Raw genomic sequence first — 22,714 nt, forward strand, 5'->3', positions numbered from 1 at the left:
CAGAAGTGGAGGAAGCGCTTACTAAGTAATTTAATTGATAAGTGACAGAGAGTCTTTACTTAAACTAACTGGACGGGCTCCTCTGCCCTCTTCTCAACTAAGACTCAACCTTGCTCTATAAAGACTTGAATAGTAACATAGTTTGTAACATCAAGTCCACATCCTTGGGGCTTCCCTGGGGCTCAGTGGTGAAGAATCTGCTTGCCAGTGCAGGAGACACGGGTTCCATCCCTAGGTCGGGAAGATCCCCTGGAGAAGGAAATGGCAACCCTCTCCAGTATTATTGCTGGAAAATCCATGGACAGAGGAGTCTGGCGGGCTACAGTCTGCTGCTGCTGTCGCTTCAGTTGTGCCCGATTCTGTGCGACCCCATAGACGGCAGCCTACCAGGCTCCCCCGACCCTGGGATTCTCCAGGCAAGAACACTGGAGTGCGTTGCCATTTCCTTCTCCAATGGCATGAAAGTGAAAAGTGAAAGAGAAGTCGCTCAGTCGTGTCCGACTCTTCGCGACCCCATGGACTGCAGCCCACCAGGCTACAGTCTATGGGGTCGCAAAAGAGTGGAACCCGACTTAGCAGCTGAACAACTACCACCACATCCCTTGGGTCACCCCAGCCCCACTTGAAGTGCCTAACTGAGAAAGCTCAAGGCTACCAAAAGAATTCAGCATTTGTTCCCGTTAACATCCAAAGACAAGATCTCTATCCCCAGCGTCTCTAAGAAGGGAGGAGGTTAACTTCCATAAATTCTGCTTAGCAGTCTCAGGTCAGTTCTCCTTCCCATTCTTTTTTATTTTTCACTCCCTGACTCTACTGAGTCACCACGCACACACACCCGTATTTTCTCTTGAAACTGCCCAGTCACTTCTGTACAAATCCAGGGTGAGTTCACTTCATGATTGACACTTTTCCTTATTGCAATATATTACTGACTGAAGTCTGTCCTAACCACCTTACCTGGTGTCCTGCTTTATCTTTGGCCTGGAGAAACTAACCAAGCAGTCATGAAAATGGGTTATGGTGCATAGACTTTAAAGACATTTTTTATTTTGGCAGCCACATGGGGTGAAACTTCGAGTCCTCATGATACTCTGGACCTGATTACTGTCTTCTTAGGAATATTGCAGAAAAAGAAATTGGAAAGAACCTTAGGTTAGACCACAGAATATACTCTTGGCCCAGGGATGGGCATGAATGATAAATTCAGACTCAATTTAAGGAGTTAAAGGAGGAAAAGTGATTTTAAAAAGGCTCCCATTTTGACTGCCCACTCTGCATGTTTTTCCTCATACTTCTTTTTAAAGTCTTTTCATGATGAATCTAACATCTATCATGTCAACATACTACCTTATAAATTGTTGGAAAGATGCCACTTGGGGAAAATATGCTAAGTGGGAATGTGGCTGCCTCCCCCAGGTCTAGTCTTAATAGCTGAGGCTAGGAGAGGAGGTCAGAAAAATGATCTTCCTCTGTGGTTCCAACACCTTGTACAGCAGTAGACCTCACTCTGGATCAGCTTGGAGCTGCCTGTAGTGGAAGTGGGGGGAACAGTTCCAAACTGTAGTAAGTGGAAAAGGGATCTAAATGTGGGTGGGGAGGGGGGAGGGTGGGCCTTAGAAAGGAGCCCAAACATCAAAAATATGCCCACTGCATCATGAGACTTGATAGGTTACTGCCCTACGAACAACCCATATCTTTATTACTAATTTGACTCCAAAGGTTCTAGACAGGACTCTTGGCTATAGTGTTTAAAAACTAAAGAAGAAAATATCAGTTAACAATGATTTCCTAAACAGAATATTTTTACACTTTGAGAAGGTAAAACCATTTGAATCAATTCATGCAGTTACTTACTATTGGGTTGGCCAGAAAGTTTGGGTATTTCCATAACATCAATGCATGCCTTATGTGTGGCTGTCCGTACTAGGTGATATGGGGAACACAAAGAACTGGTTACTGTCTTTAAGCAAGTTTCTGTACACAAAACATATATTCATCAAAAAGTGAAATCACAAATCATGATGATGTGTTAATAATTCTGAAATGAGTGGCACAGACCACACAATTATCAGCTTAAAATTCAGTTGTCTTATCAGCTCTCTGAAGTCTTTCCTGACATGTGCCCAAATATCCTGTGATGACCTCTGCCTTGACACTTCTCATACTATTTTATTTGACTTTGTCCCCCAGATTTACCAGATAATAATATAGGCCCAGTTACATTTGAATTTCAGGTAAACAGATACATTTTTTTAGTACAAGTATGCCTAATGCAATATTTGAAACATTCTAAAAAAATTTCCACGTGTATCTGAAATTCAGACGTACCTGGACAACTGGGTACATAGCACATCTTCTTCATCCATTCACCCATCAGTAGACACTTGGGTTGTTTTCACATCCTAACTATTGTAAATAATGCCGTAATGAACATAGGGGTGCATGCTGCTAAGTCCCTTCAGTCGTGTCCAACACTGTGTGACCCCATAGATAGCAGCCCACCAGGCTCCACCGTCCCTGGGTTTCTCCAGGTAAGAACACTGGAGAGGGTTGCCATTTCCTTCTCCAATGCGTGAAAGTGAAGTCGCTCAGTCGTGTCCAACTCTTAGCGACCCCATAGACTGCAGCCTACTAGGCTCTACCGTCCATGGGATTTTCCGGGCAAGAGTACTGGAGTGGGTTGCCATTGCCTTCTCCATAGGGGTGCATACAATTTTCTAATTAGTGTTTTCAGATTCTTTGGATAAATACCCAGAAGTGGAATTGCTGGGTCATGTGATATTTCTAGTTTTAATTTTTTGAGAAATCTGCATACTATTTTTCATAGTGGCTGCACCAATAGTGTAAAAGCTTCCTTTTTCTCCCACATTCTCTCCAGTATTTGTCTTTTTTTTTTAAATTTTATTTTATTTTTAAACTTTACATAATTGTATTAGTTTTGCCAAATATCAGAATGAATCTGCCACAGGTATACATGTGTTCCCCATTTTGATAATAGGCATTCTAACAGAAGTGAGGTGATTCGTCGTGGTTTTGGTTTGCATTTCTGTAATAATAAGTATCCTTGAACATCTTTTCATGTGCTTGTTTGACATTTTATATCTTCTTTGGGAAAATGTCTATTCATATCCTCTGCTTTTGTATTGTTTGGATTTCTTTTTTTATGTTGGGTTGAATGAGTTATGTATATATACACCTATAAATGTAGGTATATATATATATATATACATACATACCTGTATATATTAATATTTATATTTAAATATATATCTATTTACCTATATGTGCTTGAACATCTTTTCATGTGCTTGTTTGACATGTTATATTTTATTTGGGAAAATGTCTATTCAGATCCTCTGCCATGAACATGGAATATCTTTACATTTATTTGGGTCTTCTTTAATTTCTTTCATCAGTGCCTTATAGTTTTCTGCATACAGGTCTTTTATGTCCCTGGTTAAATTTATTCCTAGATATTTTATTGTTTTTGATGTAACTATAAATGGGATTATTATTTTTTTGTTTCTCTTTTTGATAGTTTTTTATCAGTGTATAGGAATGCTAAAAACCTGTGTGTTGATTATTTTAAACTGAAACTTGACTGAATTTATTTTAGCAGTTTTTTTGTGGAGTATTTAGAATTTTCTATGTATAAAACAATACATGTTTATGAAGGATACTAGCCTATAATTTCCTTTTTTTGGATTGCCTTTGTCTAGTGTTTGTATTGGGTTAATACTGATTTTGTAAAATGTGTTTGGAAGGGTTCCTTCCTCTTCAGTGTTTTAGAAGAGTTTTAAAAAGATAGGTATTAATTTTTTGAATGTTTTATGGAATTTATTAATACCAGTGAAATCATTTGTTCCTGGGCTTCTGTTTGTTGGGAGTTTTTAATTATAGTTTCAATCTTGTTACAGTAATTGGTCTATTCAGATTTTCTATTGCTTCATGCCTCAATCTCGTAAGATAGTATGTTTCTAGAAATGTATCCAGTTCTTGTGTATTGCCCACTTTGTTGGTGTATAATTTTTCGTAATAGTCGGGTATCATCCTCCATATTTCTGTGGTTATCAGTTGTAACGTCCACTCTTTAATTTCTCATTTTATTTATTTAAGACCTCTTTCTTGGTTAGTCTAGGTAAAGGTTCTTTTCAAAGAACTAGCTCTTAGTTTCACCAATACTTTAGTCTCTTTCATTTATTTCCACTTTGATGTTTATTATTTACTTTCTTCTAATTTGGGCTTTGTTTGCTCTTCTTTTTTTTTTTTTTTCCTAGTTCTTTTAGGGGTAAAATTAAATTATCTGGGATTTTTCTTGTTTTTTGAGGTATCCTGTGCTGCTACAAACTTTCCTCTTAGAACCACTTTTGCTGCATTTATAAATTTTGATATGTCCTATTTCTGTGTTAATTTTCTCTATATATTTGTAAAATTTCTCCTTTTATTCTTTGATGACTCATTCATTGTTACTCACTGTCCAGTAGCATGTTGTTTAGTCTCCACATTTTTGTGTGTGTTTTTTTTTCTTTTGATTGATTTCTAGTTTCATACTGTTGTGGACAGAGAGATTGCTGGATGTGATTTCAGTCTTCTTGAATTTACTGATACTTTTTTTTGTGACCTTACAGGTGATCTATCCTGGTGAATGTTCCATGTACACTTGAGAAGAATGTGTATTCTGCTGATTTGGGATGGGATGAAGTATGTATATATTAAGTCTATATGATCTAATACCATTCGAGTCTAATGTTTCTATATTGATTTTCTGTCTGGATGACCACTGATATTTATTCTCAGGTGTTCCCAACTTGGTAGGAGTAAAATCTGCTAGCTTGGAATAAATCTAATTATGTCATCCTAAAAGGTGCTAGGATATCACCCAAAATATCCTAGCCACACCCAGAAGGTTGGGCGGACTTGGCTTCAACACTGGGCCAAATAGCAGATGGGATTTCAGGATATTATGAAATAAAAATAACCAGGATTTTGTGACCAACATTATATCTTCCACAATAAATGAATCCAAGAATTCGTTTAAATTAAATTATAAAAAGTATAAGCTTTATCTGCATTTAAAAAATTTATAATTAATTTGACTAAAAACAAACTTAGAAAACAACAAAGCAAACAAAACACAAGATATATAAGTGAATACTAATGAAAAATGGCATATGTCCAAGCTTGGCTTCAACAGATTCTTCGGACACTCTGCTGAAGTGTGCATAGTCTGACAGCTCTGGTTAATATTTCTTTGTTGTTTGGTCCTGTGTCAAAATGTTATATCCCTTATTCTATAATCTTGAATTTTCTGTATTAGTAGAGCTACTTAGTGAAGACAGGCCATTCCTTTGGTGTCAGAATATTTTACCATCTCCTTCACCCTCCTAGTTTACTACTTTTAAACTCTGACCGCAAGTGAGGAGTAATCACATAGGGAGATTAACAACAACAAAAGTGATGCCTAGACCTTGCCTAGGAGGTTGAAATTGAAATTAACTATAACCCCTTCTCTGTTTTTTTTTCTGTTGCTGTAACAAAGTATGACAATCTCAATGGTTTAGAATAATACACATTTGTTATCTTACAGTTCTGGAGACCATATTTCTGAAATGAATCTAACAGGGCTATGTTCCTTCTAGAAGCTCCAGGGGAAATCTGTTTTGTTGCCTTTTCTAGTTTCAGCAGCAGCCTACATTCTTTGACTTGTGGCACCTCCTTCCGTCTTCAAAGCATATTACACCCAAGTCTGCTTCTGTTGTCAAATCTCTTTTTATCAATGTTGACCCTCTTGAAAGTAAAAAGTGAAAGTTGCTCAGTCATGTCCAACTCTGTTACCCCATGTAGCCCACCAGGCTCTTCTGTTCATGTGATTCTGCAGGCAAGAATACGGGAGTGGGTTGCCATTCCCTTCTCCAGGGGATCTTCCCAACCCAGGGACTGAACCCAGGTCTCCTGCATTGCAGGCAGATTCTTTACCATCTGAGTCATGAGAGTAGCCCTTGACCCTCTTGCCTCCTTATAAGACTTTTGTGATTAGTTTTTGTGATTTGTGTTTATCTACATACCAGGATAAACTTGTCTTAAAACCCTTTTTCTCCCCATATGTCTGAATTGTAATGTAAATACTGCATTTTAAATCAGTAAGGAAATTAAAAAGACAAAATTTTTCTACATATTTTGTATATCATTAAATATTATTATTATACTGCCATTCTTAACAGTATGCTGACTAAAATATAATCATATATTACATAATGTGCAAAAATTCCAAAATATTTTTTTAGTCATAAGAGGGTCAAGAAATTGTATGTTTCTGTATAAAGAGGCCGGAGAGAATCCTTCAGTGAAAAAAGAAGAGGAATGCTAATTTAGAGCCCTGAATGCCACATTAAAGGGATTTAGTGCATGGCAGGGTATTCAATATTGTTTTATTCTAGGAAATCTGTGGGGATGAAATGACCTTTTACAACTGAGATTAAAGACAGAAATGAAATCATTTTCATGAGGTCCTTTGAATTTTCATCTTTACTTTTAGAATTTTTTTAAAAAAGGAGTCTTCTGGGGGCAAAATGGATGAAGGAAGTTAAGAGGTAGACATCCAATTATAAAATAAATGTCATGAGGATGTAACATATAGCACTGTGATTGTGGTTAATGATTCTGTGTTGTATATCTAAAAAGTTCCTGAGAGTAGATCGTTTGAAAAAAATTCCTCAGCAACCCTCAGGTACCTGCACTGTAGCTGCTCCCCCATGTGGTCACAGAGAGTAGATCATGAAAGTCCTCTTGAAGTGAACTGAAGTCGCTCAATCGTGTCCGACTCTTTGTGACCCCGTGGACTGTAGCCTACCAGAATTCTCAGTCCATGGGATTTTCCAGGCAAAAATACTGGAGTGGGTTGCCATTTCCTTCTCCAAGGGATCTTCCCAAGCCGGGTTCGATCCTGGGTTGAACCCACCCTTGTAGGCAGATGCTTTACTGTCTGAGCTACCAGGGAAGCCAGTTTGCCTGCTACCAGGGAAACATGAAAGTCCTCTTAGACTTTTTTAACACAAAAAGAATTGTAACTATCTATGGGGATGGATGTTAAGTTAATTAGACTTACCATGGTTAGTACATGCCTATGTATGGATGTGAGAGTTGGACTGTGAAGAAAGCTGAGCGCCGAAGAATTGATGCTTTTGAACTGTGGTGTTGGAGAAGACTCTTGAGAGTCCCTTGGACTGCAAGGAGATCCAACCAGTCCATTCTGAAAGAGATCAGTCCTGGGTGTTCTTTGGAAGGAATGATGCTAAAGCTGAAACTCCAGTACTTTGGCCACCTCATGTGAAGAGTTGACTCACTGGAAAAGACTCTGATGCTGGGAAGGATTGGGGGCAGGAGGAGAAGGGGACGATAGAGGATGAGATGGCTGGATGGCATCACCAACTTGATGGACGTGAGTCTGAGTGAATTCCAAGGGTTGGTGATGGACAGGGAGGCCTGGCGTGCTGCGATTCGTGGGATCACAAAGAGTCAGACACGACTGAGTGACTGAACTGAACTGATACATAATAAAAGGTTTTCTTAGTTTAGTTTTCCAAAGTTGTTATGATTTTCAGAACCATAAAACCCTTCCTAGAATGTAAAGGCAGTATCAAATGCTCAGGGACCATAGGTTTTTCTTCCCATGTGGCCTTGTGCTTTGTGGAAAACAGACTAATACTTGACAGCAGAATGCTTTTATTACTTATAACCCTAAATATTTTCCCAAAGAGACCTGGTTCAGCCAGTCTTTAGGCTTTAATTCTTGATACCTTCTTCATTTGACTTATTTAAAATCTCATTTATTATTCATCAAATGTAGATGCTTTTATTTTTTACATGAGTACCCAATGGTAATTAATCATTTGATCAAAATACCAGAAGCAATTAATATGCTGCTGCTACTAAGTCGATTCAGTCGTGTCCGACTCTCTGCGACCCTATAGACGGCAGCCCACCAGGCTCCCCCGTCCCTGAGATTCTCCAGGCAAGAACACTGGAATGGGTTGCCATTTCCTTCTCCAATGCATGAAAGTGAAAAGTGAAAGTGAAGTCACTTAGTCGTGTCTGACTCTTAGCGACTCCATGGGCTGCAGCCTACCAGGCTCCTCCATCCATGGGATTTTCCAGGCAAGAGTACAAGAGTGGAGTGCTATTGACTTCTCTATCAGTTAATATAGGTATCAGTAAAAGATGGACCCTGGCAACATCAGATAACCATTGAAATTCTAACATCTGGAATCAATGTAGACTAATTGCAAATAACTTCTAACTTTAAGAAACTCTGGACATTTTCTTCCATATGACATTTCTCTAAATAAATAAGACAAATGCTAGAGGCCTGATTGACACTTTTTTTAATAATAATTCTCGTTGATTGCACATAGCATGACACATAAGTAATTTGCCTCCTGCTGCAAGCATTCTGATAATAATTCAGGTTATAAATTAGGGTGAACAATAGGGAGAGGTGGAAAGCTAGTCATTGATAACTGTATTATTTTAAATCTACTTTATGCTATTTATTTTCTTTTTTTCTTTATGTGTCATTTTCCTGCGAGTGAATGAGAAATATTGCCTATTCAGTAAGTGATTTCCATGAAGGAAAAACATTGGCAAACTGGCTGCTTGCTACTTGCTTGATATTCAGAGATGAGGTCATCTGAGCACCCTGAGTAATCTTACCCACAGACAGGATGGCGTGAGGATACAGAGATGGATAACAATATCTGATTGATAGACCCTCACTTTCATCCTGAAATAAAGACTGGAATATAATTGAGTCCTTGCCCTTTGATGTATAGCTCAGATAACAGCAGCCACTTCTGATTTTTCTCTTTTCACTTGGGGATGGCTGGGAAGAAAGAAGAAGCCAGGTTTACTTGTGGGACCAAATTTCTTTTCAGACTTCTCCTTCGTTGTACCTGAGAAATAAAGGACAGATAATTAATAACTGGATTATATGATGAGCACAATTTTTTGGAGTCAAGTTTTGCCACTAACTTTTGTAGAGGTTTTAATCCTCCTAAAAGAGGATAGTTAAATAAAATCCTAAAAGAGGATAGTTAAATAAATAGTAGTTTAACTCTCCTGTGTGCCTCCAGGGTAAAAATGTGTTTAAAAAAATACAGGAGGTGGGGCTGCAGCAGGGCATGGAAGAAGAGCAAAGGCTTTAAAACTACTTAACTCTGCAGTTATCCATTCTTGGGATTTGTTGCCTGATCTGTAAAAGGTTAGTTAAAAGAAAACATAAAGAAGCTTCCTAGGTTTTTGTAAGGTATAGATATTCTATATTAATATCATCAGAGTCCAGTGACTTACAAAAAAAATAATAAAGTCAAGTGATGATCCCACAAATGAGAAAGTTTTCAATTAGGTATTTTTGGAAGACATGCATATAGAAAGTTAAACTCATTTGATTTCAAAAGTCTAGGTTAAGAAATGTCTAAATTTGTCAGAGAGGAGACAGGATGGTACAGTAGAAGGACTCGAGCTTACCTCCTCTCATGAAAACATCAAAACCACAACTAACTGCTGAAAAACCATTAACAAAAAAGACTGGAACCAACCAAAATGACAAGGAGATGACAGGAGGGGTTCATTTGCAATACAACCTGGCTCACCAGAGGGACAAAACTTAGTTCCACTGGCCAGAGGATAGGTACCAGTTCCTTCCACCAGGAACCCTGCGCAACCCTCTTAGGCCAGACTCAGCTACCAGGGGCAAACACCTGAAGCAAGAGGAGCTACATTCCTGCAGCCTGCAGAATGGAGACAGTAAAAAGAAAGGCAAAAAGATAGCAGAGGAATATATTCCAGATGAAGGAACAAAAAAGTAAAATGGAGATAGGCAGTATACCCAAAAAAGAATTCAATGTGATGATAGTAAAAACCATTCTATATTTTCAAAAAGAATGGAAGCACAGATGAAAAATAATATAAAGAATAACAAAGTTGAACAATAGAGTAACTGTGATGCAAAATACATCAGAAGGAATCAATAGCAGAATAAAGGAGGCGGAAAAATGGATAAGTGAGCTGTAAGACAGAAGAGAGTGACATGATATATTTAAAGTGGTGAAAGGGAAAAACTGCAACCAAGAATACTTCTGTATGGCGAGGCTCTTGTTCAGATTTAAAAGAGAAAAGGTTTATAGCCAAGCAAAAACGAAGAGAATTCAGCACCACCAAACCAAACTAGCTTTAAACAAGTGCTAAAGGAACTTCTCTCAGTGGAGAAGAAGACGACAACTAGAAAGAAGACAATTGCAAATGCAAAAGCTCACCAGTAAAGGCAAACATGCAGTAAAGGTAGGAAATCATCCACTACAAATGTGATATCCAAAATTAGCAACCGTGGGACTTCGCTGGCAGTCTGGTGGTGAAGATTCACACTTCCAAAGCAGGAGGTGCAGGTTCAGTCCCGGGTCAGGGGACTTAGTTTTCCACATGCTGCACATCCAAAAAAAAAAAAAAAACAGCAATGATGATAATAGGCAAGTACAAATGCAGAACATTGGAAATGCACTTGAAATGTAAGAGAACAGTAACTTCATCATTTATATATGGACTGTATATCAACACTTTGTGGTAACTGTAAATAAAAAATATACAACAGATATATACACACAAAATAGAAAAAACAACGCTAAACATAGCCATCAGATCATTAGAGAAGAGAACAAAAGAGGAAGGGAAGAAAAAAAGATGAAAACAAATTCAAAACTGAACAGAATGGCAATAAGAACATACATTTTGAGAATTACCTTACATAAGATGATTAAATGCTGCAACAGTCTAAAGACTTAGACTGGCTGGATGGATATGAAAATAAAACCCATAAATATGCATTCTACAAGAGATCCACACTAGATCTAGGGAAACATACATACTGAAAGTAAGGGGATGGAAACAGATACTGCGTGCAAGTAAAACTCTCTAGAAGCTAGATTAATAATACTTGTATTAGTTAAAATAGACTTTAAAATAGAGAGTTTTGAAAGAGACAAAGAGAGACAATACACAATGATCACGGGATCAATCCAGAAAGAACACATAACAATTGTAAATATATGTGCTCCCATATATATTGGAGCACCTCAATAGATGAGGCAAGGCTAACATAAAAGGAGAAGGCAAGCCATAAAAGGAGAAATCAGCAGTAACACATAATAGTGGAGGACTTTAACACCAGCTTTCATCCATTGATGGATAATCCAGAAACAAAATCAATAAGGAAACACAGCCCTTAAATGACACATTAGACCAGATGGACTCAATCAATATTTATATAGCATTCCATCCAAAAGCAGCAGAATACATATTCAGGTACACATGGAATTTTCTCCTGGATAGATCACTATAAGAAAAAAAAAGACAATAAAAACCTATGGAGGCTAGCTGATTTGCAACCGAACAACCAGTGGATCACTGAAGAAATCAAAGAAGAATCTAAAATATATTTGGAGACAAATGAAATCATGATGATCCAAAACCAATGGGATATAGCAATAGGAATTCTAAGAAGGACGTTTAGAGCAATAAAAGCGTACCTCAGGAAACAAGAAAAATGTTAAATAACCTAACCTTATACCTAAAGCAACTAAAGAAGAACAATCAAACCCAAAATTATTAGAAGGAAAGAAAGCATAGAGATCAGAGCAGAAATAAATGAAATAGAGATGAAGAAAACAATAGAAAGGGTCAATGAAACTAAAGCCTGGTTCTTTGAAAAGATAAAATCAATAAAGCTTTAGCCAGACTCATCAAGAAAATGAGAAAATAAAGGCTTACTTCTCTTACAAGTAAAAAAAAAAAAAAAAAAAAGAGGCTCAAATCAATAAAATTTGAAATGAACAAGGAGATAAGAAACAACACAGAAATACAAAGGATCATAAGAGACTACTGCCAGAAATTTATGCCAGTGAAATGGACAAAATAGAAGAAATGGACAAATTCTTAGAAAGGTACAACCTCCCTAGACTGACCCAGGAAGAAATAGAAAATATGAACAGACCAATCAGAAGTACTAAAATTGCAACTGTGATTTTAAAACTCCCCAAAAAAGTCCAGGACCAGATGACTTCACAGGCAAATTCTATCAAACATTTAGAGAAGAGTTAACACCTATCCTTCTGAAATTATCAAAAAAAAAAAAAAATCACAGAGGAAAGAACAGTCTCAAACTCAGTCTATGAGACCAACATCACCTTGATACCAAAACCAGACCAAGTTACCACAAGGAAGGACAATTAGAGGCTAGTATCATTGATGAATATAGATGCAAAAATCCTCAACAAAATACTAGCAAACAAAATCCAACAATACATTAATAGGACCATACACCACAGAGTAGATTCATTCCAGGGATGCAAGGACTGTTTGGTATCCACAAATCAATTGGTGTGATACACCACGTCAACAAGTTGAAAAATAAAAACTATATGATCTTAATAGATCCAGAAAAAGGTTTTGACAAAATTCGACACCCATTTATAATTAAAAACTCTCTAGAAAGGGGGCACACAGGGAACCTACATTAATATAATAAAAAAACATATATGACAAACCCACAACTAACATCATACTCAATAATGAAGAGGTGAAACCATTTCCTCTATGATCAGGAACAAGAGAAATTTGCCTACTCTTGCCACTTTTATTCAGCGTAGTTTTGGAAGTCCTAGCCAAAAATAAACTCAAAATGGACTAAAGGCCTAAATGTAAATCCAGATACTATAAAACTCTTAGAGGAAAATATAGGCAAAACAGACTTTGACCTAAACCACAGCAATATCTTTTTCAGTCCATCTCCTAGAGCAATGGAAATAAAAACAAATGTAAGCAAATTGGACTTAAAAGCTTTTGCACACCAAAGGAAACTATAAACAAAACAATAAAATGACCCACAGAATGGGAGAAAATGTTTACAAACAATGTAATCGACAAGAGATTAATCTCCAAGATTTACAAACAGCTGTTTGTATTTATCTATCAAAAAAAAAAGAAAACAATTAAAAAATAGGCAGAAGACCTAAATAGACATTTCTCCAACGAATACAGACAGATAACCAAGAGGCACATGAAATTTTCTCAATATCACAAATTATTAGAGAAATGCAAGTCAAAACTACAAGACACCAGCTCACGCCAGTCAGAATGACCATCATCAAAAAGTCTACAAGCAATAAGTACTCCCTTATTGCTTGTAGGTAGAGGGTGTAGAGAGATGGGGACCCTCCTACACTATTGATTTGAATATAAATTGGTACAGTCACAATGGAGAACAGTGTAAAAGTTCCTTTAAAAACTAAAAGTAGAACTACCATATCATCCAGCAATCCCACTCCACGACATATATCCAGAGAAAAACATGGGCCAAAATTATACATGAACCCCAGTGTTCACTGCAGCACAGTTTTCAGCACTGTTTAGCTATGACATGGAAGCAACCTAAATGTCCATTGACAGAGGAATAGATAAAGAAGCTACAGTACATATATACAATGGAACAACCATAAAAAAGAACAAAATGATGCCACTTGTTGCATCATGGATGGATCTAGAGATTATCACAGTGAAGTAATTCAGGCAGAGAAAGATACGGTATTATTTATATGTGAAATCTAAAAAATTATACAAATGCACTTATTTACAAAACAGAAACAGACTCACTGACTTAGAAAAGAAACTTATGGTTACCAAATGGGAAAGGTTGAGGGGAGAGATTTAACAGGTTGGGATTAACATATGTTGTGTGCTTAGTCATGTCCGACTGTTTGTGACTCATGGACAGCAGCCCGCCAAGTTCTTCTGTCCATGGAATTTGCCAGACAAGAATATTGGAGTGGGTTGCCATTTCCTTCTCCAGGGCATCTTCCGGACACAGAAATCAAACCCACGTCTCATTGGCAAGCGGATCCTTTACCACTAGTGCCACCTGGGAATCCCTGGGATTAACATATACATACTAATATATAGAAAATAATCAACAAGGACCTACTGTATAGCACAGAGGAGACTAGTTAATATGCTGGAATAATCTATATGGGAAAAGAATCTGAAAAAGACTAGAAGTGTGTATATATGTAACCTAATCACTTTGTTGTACACCTGAACCTCATATAACATTGTACTGATAAATCAACTATACTCCAATATAAACTATAAATTAAAAAATGAAAATAGAATTCCCTGGTGATCCAGTTGTTAGCTCTCTGTGCTTCCATTGCAGAGGGCTTGGGTTTGATCCCTGATTGGATAACTAAGAAATCCTACATGCCGTTTGTTGTGGTCAAAAAATTAAAATTAAAATTACTACTTGTTAGATCTTCCTCTTAATATTTGATCAGTTTGAATAACTAGATACATGGCCATAGTTTAAATTAGGCTCATACAAACTTCCTAGAACTAATACAGCAGTTTTAGTTTTTTAGGCTGTTTATTTTAAGAGACTGAGCATGATATTTGGAGTAAAAAGTTGACTTCAGGTTATGACTTAATTTTATATGATCTTTGGTAAGTCATTTTAATCACCCTTTTGGTTCCTTTTTTTTCCCCCCAGTTCTAAGATGAATGTATAATATTTTATTTGTGATCTTTGTGAAAATCAAAGAATCATTTATAAAAATACCATGTTAGCTATAAAGTTTTCTGTTAGTTTTCCTACTAATACATGGAAAAGATTCTCCTTGACTTGGCTGGTGAGCCAGAAACTTACTGTTATCTTGGCTCCATCCTGCAGGTACAATAATATTAGAAAGTAAGAATGGCTACACAGCCATCAGATATGTCATGCCATACTGCCTGGCTTTTAAAATTAGTCAGTGAACCTAAGTTTGAAATTAACTCTAGGATGTTAATTTGCCCAGGCTCAGAGATCCTGCTTGATTTTTCTGTCTGTCCTGGAAATTTATGTTTTCCTTCTCACTGAGCTAAAACATATGCATCCTGGAATATTTGTAGACAGAGTCAGACCTGAGATAATTTTAGGCCCAGAAATAAGAAATAATCCAAACCAAAATGGTATACATTATGGAATTCTAAGTACTAACTCACTTTTTCATGTTGAACATGGCTTCCCTTCTTCTTTCCATGAATGCCATCTGAAGATTCCCTTTGTGCTTCTGAACCAATTAGTGGAAGGAATCTTAGACTAGTGGGGCTTGGTACCTAGGAGCCATAAATAAAGAATAAGACATACTTAAGGTGATAAATTCTGTATTATGAATTCAGGGATGGGGGATAGGAAGTGAGAAGGTCCAACTGCTTTAAAACATACCCACCATCCCGGGAGTCCACTATTAATTCTGATGCTTTCCCCTTAGCAGCATCTATAGCTTAACTGTTTAATACCTGTAGGAGGTTATCAACCTGGTCTTGGGAAAGAGAAGTAACATTTTATAAAACAATATTATAAGTTAAAATTAGGGTGCAATGTTTTGTCTTTGGTTTATTATTCTTGGTTAATTAAACAACAGAGGTTATCTGGGTTGGAGACTTGAAGGAGAAGTAGGGATCTGGAGGGAAACAAGGGGTGGAGGAGTTATTGGCAGAGGAGCAGCACAGGCAAAGTCACAGTAGAGGGAAGAGCAGAGATGCTTAAGGAATGGTAAGTCAGCACACTGGAGTGTAGTGTACATGAGAGAATATGGTGGAAAATGGGGTTATACGGTTCAGGTGGAGGTCAGACCATGAGATGCCAGGCTAAAGGCATTTAGTTTTATCCTATAGGTGATGAAGAGCCAGGGTAAAGTCTGAAATACTTTTCTGTAGTATTGTTCAATGTGGAATGACAGAAAATGATCAAAGCCACTGACGCAGAAACCCAAAGATTTCTCTGGTTTTGGATTCAGCATGTTTATGGAATCATCTTTCTGCTTGGTTCATGTGATTGCTTGCTTAAGGTCAGGAATGAGATGCCAGATTCCCTAATTATTCTGGAACCACTCTAGTCCTAGATACCTCCAACTCACCCTGTATATGGGCAGAGAACCAAAAACAATCCCTGCCTCTCTGTTTTCAGTCATGAAACCTTCCAAGGCATGTTTTCGAATCTGCAAAGAGAGGAGTGAATGTTTAATGAAAAGGGCACTTTATATCAGTGGCAAAATTCCTGGAATCAAATTCTGACTCTTCCACTTATTATTTGCATGGTCTTAAGCAAAGTCTTTCCCTGTTGACAACTTATGAGAACAAAACATATATAGTAAGGTGCTACAAATGTAAGATTTAAATCTATTGTATTATTATTACTAATAACAATATGTCAAAAAGAAATGAAAAGAAGTGAACAAATTTTACACAATTGTGAATGAAAAGGAATGGGTAAAATAAAATTGCTAGTAGAAATCAGATTCCTACTTGAAATGTATTTTTATATCAAGCATTAAACCTTTGTTATTTTACCAACCAACTGAGAAGATAAAGATGTGGTAAGAAGAGGCCAAGCCTTATAACATTGAGTGCATTCATTTGTTTCAAGAGCTTTAAAACCTTTCTAAAGGTTTCCCCAAATTTATTTAACATTTCAGTTAAATTACTTTAACGGTTACCACTTCAAGTTGGAAAAGAATATTAAATGTGAATATCAATCTTTATTTTTAGGTTGTGCTGTTCAACACAATCAAGCATTTGTTACGTGCTATACATGTATCTTTGCCCATAAAGAGCTTATGATTTATTGGTGGAGGGGAGAAGTAAGAGTCAGTATACCAATGGTTCTATTTCAGTGTAGAACATGGTAAGTGAACCTGTTATGAGACACAAGACAGGGAGAGATGGGGGCCTTTGGGGAAAGTGGAATTAACATTTATTGAATGCCTACAATGTACCTCATATACATTTTCTCATTTAATCCTCAAAAAAACTCTTTGAGAGATTAGATTATTAGTTAAGATAAAATAACACCTAAGATTAAACTGAAGTCTGTTTCATTCCACAGCCAGTCTCTTTCTTGCCTGTCACCCAGTCTTCTGGGCGAAGCTATCCGAGTTCCCTTTGGACAGAAAATGAGGGTTTATAAAATGGTTTCATTTGGAAAGTGTTAAATACTTATCAAACATGAAGTTGATGCTGTGAAAAATGACATATTCCGTTTTACAAATTGGAACAATGCCATCAACTCGAGGTTGTCACTGTCCCGTGCCCAGTCCTTTTCATCTTCTCTCGAACGTAATGACCATCTGAATGTTGTGTTCTTAACTCTCTTGCTTTTGTTTATATAATTTTACCTTTTATATAACTTTTTGCCAAAACAGTATTTTGTTTACTTTTGCCTTTCCTCTATTTTTATCAAAATGAAATGACTATGTATATATTCCTATGCACAACTTGTCTTATTCAGTAGTATGTTTCAAACATCCATCCGTGTAGGGAAGTGTTATTTGAGTTCATTTATTTTTACTGCTCCATAGTATTTTAATTTATAAATAGGCCATAATTTAGTTACCAGTTATACTATTGATGAGCATTTAGGCTGCTTTCAGATTTTTGCTGTGACAAATAGTACTGCTATGAGCTGTCTTGTTCCTGCCTCCTAAACACATGTTTAGGAATTTCTGTTGGCACTTATTCAGTTCAGTTCAGTTCAGTCGCTCAGTCATGTCCGACTCTTTGCGACCCCATGAATCACAGCACGCCAGACCTCCTTGTCCATCACCAACTCCCGGAGTTCACTCAAACTCACGTCCGTCGAATCAGTGATGCCATCCAACCATCTCATCCTCTGTCGTCCCCTTCTCCTCCTGCCCCCAATCCCTCCCAACATCAGAGTCTTTTCCAATGAGTCAACTCGTCGTATGAGGTGGCCAAAGTACTGGAGTTTCAGCTTTAGCATCATTCCTTCCTAAGAACACCCAGGGCTGATCTCCTTTAGAATGGACTGCTTGGATCTCCTTGCAGTCCAAGGGACTCTCAAGAGTCTTCTCCAACACCACAGTTCAAAAGCATCAATTCTTCAGTGCTCAGCTTTCTTCACAGTCCAACTCTCACATCCATACATGACCACTGGAAAAACCATAGCCTTGACTAGACGGACCTTTGTTGGCAAAGTAACGTCTCTGCTTTTCAATATGCTATCTAGGTTGGTCATAACTTTTCTTCCAAGGAGTAAGAGTCTTTTAATTTCATGGCTGCAGTCACCATCTGCAGTGATTTGGAGCCCAAAAAAATAGTCTGATACTGTTTCCACTGTTTCCCCATCTATTTCCCATCAAGTGATTTAGGAATTTCTGTTGATACTTGGTAGAGTATGCCTATTTTCAATTTACTAGATAATGCCTGTCACATAATTTTCCAAAGTGATTCTAGCAATTTACACTATTTCCACCAGCAGATTACTGTTCTGATTGTTATAAATGCACACCGATTGTCAGACTTTTTGATATTTGCCAATCTGGTGGGTATAAAATGCTATCTTATAATATTATTGATGTGTGCTTCCATGATTACTAATGAGGCTGAGCATCTTTTCAGTTACTTATTGTTTGTTTTTTCTTTTGTGAGGTATCCAAGTATTTGACCCTTTTTTAAACTGGACCATCTTTTCTGATTATTGATTTTTTCCTATACTGGATACTAATACTTTGTCAGTGGCAAAGTAGGATGGACTTTGACAGAGAGAGATGATGGTTATGGCAGAGGTAGCCCAGGTGGACTGTACGGACAGGAGACTGAGAGAAATGTTCAGGAAAAAACAATTAGCCTGATTTATAGAGAATCAGATTGGAGAAGGAAATGGCAACCCACTCCAGTGTTCTTGCCTGGAGAATCCCAGGGACAGGGAGCCTGGTGGGCTGCCATCTATGGGGTCGCACAGAGTTGGACACGACTGAAGTGACTTAGCAGCAGCAGCATAGAGGGTCAGACAATTATAGGTTAGAAATGGGAGATAAGTTTTAATCAGAGGTAAATTTGGTTTGTATTGTGGAAGATCTTGAAGAAATCCATTTTTATTAATCCATTTTAATTATTTCCAGTTGTTGGTGGTGATGATGTTCAGTCGCTAATCTGTGTCCTACACTTTGTGACCACATGGACTGCAGCACGCCAGGCTACCCTGTCCTTCACCATCTCCCAGAGTTTGCTCAAATTCATGTCCATCAAGTTGGTGATGCTATCTAACCAGCTCATCTTCTGACACCCTCTTCTCCTTTTGCCTTCAGTCTTTCCCAGCATCAGGTCTTTTCCAATGAGTTGACTCTGCATCAGGTGGCTTTAGTATCAGTCCTTCCAATGAATATTCAGGGTTGATTTGCTTTAGTATTAACTGGTTTGATCTCCTAGCAGCCCAAGGACTCTCAAGAGTCTTCTCCAGCACCACATCTTGAAAGCATTTAGACCTTAGCCTAAAGGCTCAGAGGCTATATTCATTTTTTAGAAGTTTTAGAAATTGAAATACAATAAATCGCAATGTACATTTCTCTTCTATTCTGCGCAAAGAGAAGTTTTTCTATCTGTGATAGGCAGAATAATGGCAACCAATGATATTCACACACTATTCCTCCCACCCCAAATCTGTAAATATATTGCTTCATTTGGCAAAAGGGACCTTGCAGATGTGGCTAACATTAAGCAACTTGAGATGGATCATCCAAGTGGGCCCAATCTAGCCACAGGAATTTTTAAAAGCAGAGAACATTTCCAACTGTTCAGAGAGACAAGATCACAGAAGAATAGGATTTTCTGGCTTTGAAGGTGAAAGAAGAGAACCACAAACTAGGGAATATGAGATTCTGCCTAGAGGCTCCGGAAGGAGGCACAACTCTGGCGACACCAGTGAGACGCAAGTCAGACTTCTACAGAACTGTGAAATAACTAACTTGTATGGTTTAAACCACCAAGTTTCTATTGACATGTAACAGCAGCAATAGGAAACGAATACACTGGACATATTAAATTCAGAAAAACAAAAGCAAAGTGATATTTTTTGTTGTTTTTTAAAGCTACCTTAGGAGAAGAAAGAGACTTGAAAAACTTAAAATCATGTTCCACTTCAAAGGCCTTAGGAGGTGTACGTTTGAAGAGCAAAGACATCGAGCTCATTTTTTGCCATCTGCATATAAAGATACACACACATATTAAAAACATGGTTAAGGACATACCTATGCCTACTCAACAAGTATCCATCATGCCCTTTGTCTGGGCCTCCAAATTCTCTGGCTCCCATGACACCAGTCCTAATGATGTGACCTTTGCACTTAACTCTTATTTCACTTCCCAGAGTTCCCTCCAAAGAAATCACCAAGATTTCTACTAAATCTCAACATTCCATGAAGTTAACTTCATTAATAGCCATTGGGGGGAAAAAAACAAAAACAGAAATCTCTGGTATAAAACTAATGTTTGATTTTTTTTCATATGACTCAGGTCAAATTTCCATTATATTTAAAACTTACTTATGTGTATATTTTAAAAGTCATAACTAAGTATTAAAAATGTAAACATATGTCTTCTAAATGTAAACATATATCCTACTTTAACGTATCCCAAATATATCATACTGTTTCATACTTTGTATCTATCATTTATATCTGTCGCCTCTGCTTGAAAGTTCTCCATTAATCATTATTTGTTCCACAGTATATTTTGAGTGCCTACTATGTGCTAAGCACTGAACTAAGAATTGGATATATAAAGATACATAAAACATGCTCCTAGTCTTCAAGGAACTCAAGAGAATAGTAAATAAGATGCATATTAACAAATCAGAATATAGTGTTTTCAGTACTAAGATACATGGATTCTCAAGACTCAGCAATTACCCAAGGAGACTTATCAACTTTGCCTGGTGAACTTTGCCACATCCTGATGAATCTTGGCTCTACTGTCACACTTCTTACATTTTAGCCAGATGTCTTCCCCAGTGCTCCTTACTGCCCAGCTAAGACAAGCCTTGAACCCTTCAGTGTGGTTTGGCAATCATTTGGAACCCTCGTTAATTGTTCCCCAACTGTTTCTGTTTTGAACCAAGTTCTGTGTGGCTTATGAGTCTTAGCTTCAGTTCCTGTTTACAACTGTTCTACCGACTTTTGGACTACATGATGGCCCAGCCTTGACTTACTCAGGATTTCCCTAAAAGACTCTATCTTAGACAGTCCTCTCTGATTCTTTCCCCTTTGGACTCATCTTGTCAGATATTCCAGTTCTGAGTGAGTGAATGAGTGAGTGAAAGTCGCTTAGTCGTGTCCGACTCTTTGCGACCCCATGGATAGTCTAGGAATTCTCCAGGCCAGAATACTGGAGTGGGTAGCCGTTCCCTTCTCTAGGGGATCTTTCCAACCAGGGGATTGAACCCAGGTCTCCTGCATTGCAGGCAGATTCTTTATCAGCTGAGCTATCAGAGAAGGCCAAGAATACTGGAGTGATCTGCTGGATATTACCAGTCTAGGTATTCTAGTTCTGTGAGGGCTAGACATTTAGACATCTACCATTTAGGGCTGGGCTTTGCTGATGTTGAAAGCTCAGATGAGCACTAGTCACTTCCATTATGACAAATATTCAGCCACAGTCAAAACCAGGACTGAACTTTGCAAAAGCATAAAACAACTTTTCACCAGTATTTTATTCTTTACTGGGGACTGTTCTTCATCCCCTATGCCTATAAGCATGCTCAAGTCTCCCTCACAAACAAGCAAACTCATGAAACAAACTCTTCTTCAGTCCTACAGCTATTTGACTTCCTAGCAAAGTAACCTATGCGGTCATCACCTCACATCTCCCATTTATTTCTCAACCATGATGATGCAATTTTTACCCATCACTCTTTGAAACTTAGAATCATCAGTGACCCTTCAGCTGACAGACATGCAGGATCCACTGTTTGCTTTTCTGTTGTCCGATGTGATTTCACCGCCACATTCTACAAATATGTCCTCTCACTTTTCTTCCTCTCTCGTCCCTTGATTTCCATCGCACCCTTTGTTTCTGGCTTTCCTTTCAACCTATTGGCTATTCCTTCTTAATGTTTTTCACTGGTTTCTCTTCTTTGGACTGCTCTTTACAGGCCATTTCTTGATTTCTTCCTCAGTTTTCTGTTTCTGCTCACTCTGTATACAGGACCTGAGTGACTTACCCAGATTGAAAATCCTATTATGCTGATGACACCAAAACCTTTACCCATAGGTCTGACCTCTTTGGGGAGCTCCAGACAGATCTGTCTGCTCATTAAATATCTCCACTTGGAAGTCCCACAAACATCTCAGACTTAAACCTGTCCAAAACCAAATTCACCATCTTTTTCTTCAGACCTCCTCTTCCCCTTATGTATTGTATCATAGTGATTTCTGTAAGGCCCTCATGTTGGGCCTTAAAAGTCTTATTGTGCTTTGGCCCCTATAGACTTTTCTTGCTTTATATTATGCAAGATATTATATCGTCACTACTTGCTCCCTGGACCCCAAGCCTTGAAAGACTATAACATGGTCTTTCACTATTTAGTGTGTATGCTTAGGCAGTTGCCTCCTTGATCTTTGTTCAATTAAATCCTGTCTGCCCTTCTGTGATTATTTTAAGAACTCATGTTCTTAGAGGTACTATTATACCAAATTATAGCTTTTGTTTACTTGTTTCTCCCTTTCCCTCAGTTGCAAAATTACTGAAAAGTTCTGGGCTTTTCATCTTTGAGTTCTCCATGTTCAGCACAGTATGACAATATCATATAGTTTAATTTCATCTGCTCACCTAAAGAATC

At 37.7% G+C, this 22,714-nt stretch overlaps 1 protein-coding gene across 2 annotated transcripts in view; it reads right to left on the reverse strand.

Annotated features, from left to right (window-relative positions):
* Positions 1–8,797: 8,797 nt before the first annotated feature.
* The window catches only part of WDR64 (WD repeat domain 64), a 120,301-nt gene continuing 106,384 nt past the window's right edge, over positions 8,798–22,714 (reverse strand). For both annotated transcript variants that reach the window (XM_027565949.1, XM_027565948.1), the window contains 4 exons: positions 19,972–20,077; positions 15,999–16,079; positions 15,082–15,195; positions 8,798–8,948 (listed from right to left, as the gene is read on the reverse strand). In XM_027565949.1, coding sequence (XP_027421750.1) covers positions 8,865–8,948; positions 15,082–15,195; positions 15,999–16,079; positions 19,972–20,077 — 385 coding nt within the window. In that variant the 3' untranslated portion in view covers positions 8,798–8,864. The remainder of the gene's footprint in view (positions 8,949–15,081; positions 15,196–15,998; positions 16,080–19,971; positions 20,078–22,714) is intronic.

Source organism: Bos indicus x Bos taurus, chromosome 16 (assembly GCF_003369695.1).
Source record: "Bos indicus x Bos taurus breed Angus x Brahman F1 hybrid chromosome 16, Bos_hybrid_MaternalHap_v2.0, whole genome shotgun sequence".
NCBI lineage: Eukaryota > Metazoa > Chordata > Mammalia > Artiodactyla > Bovidae > Bos > Bos indicus x Bos taurus.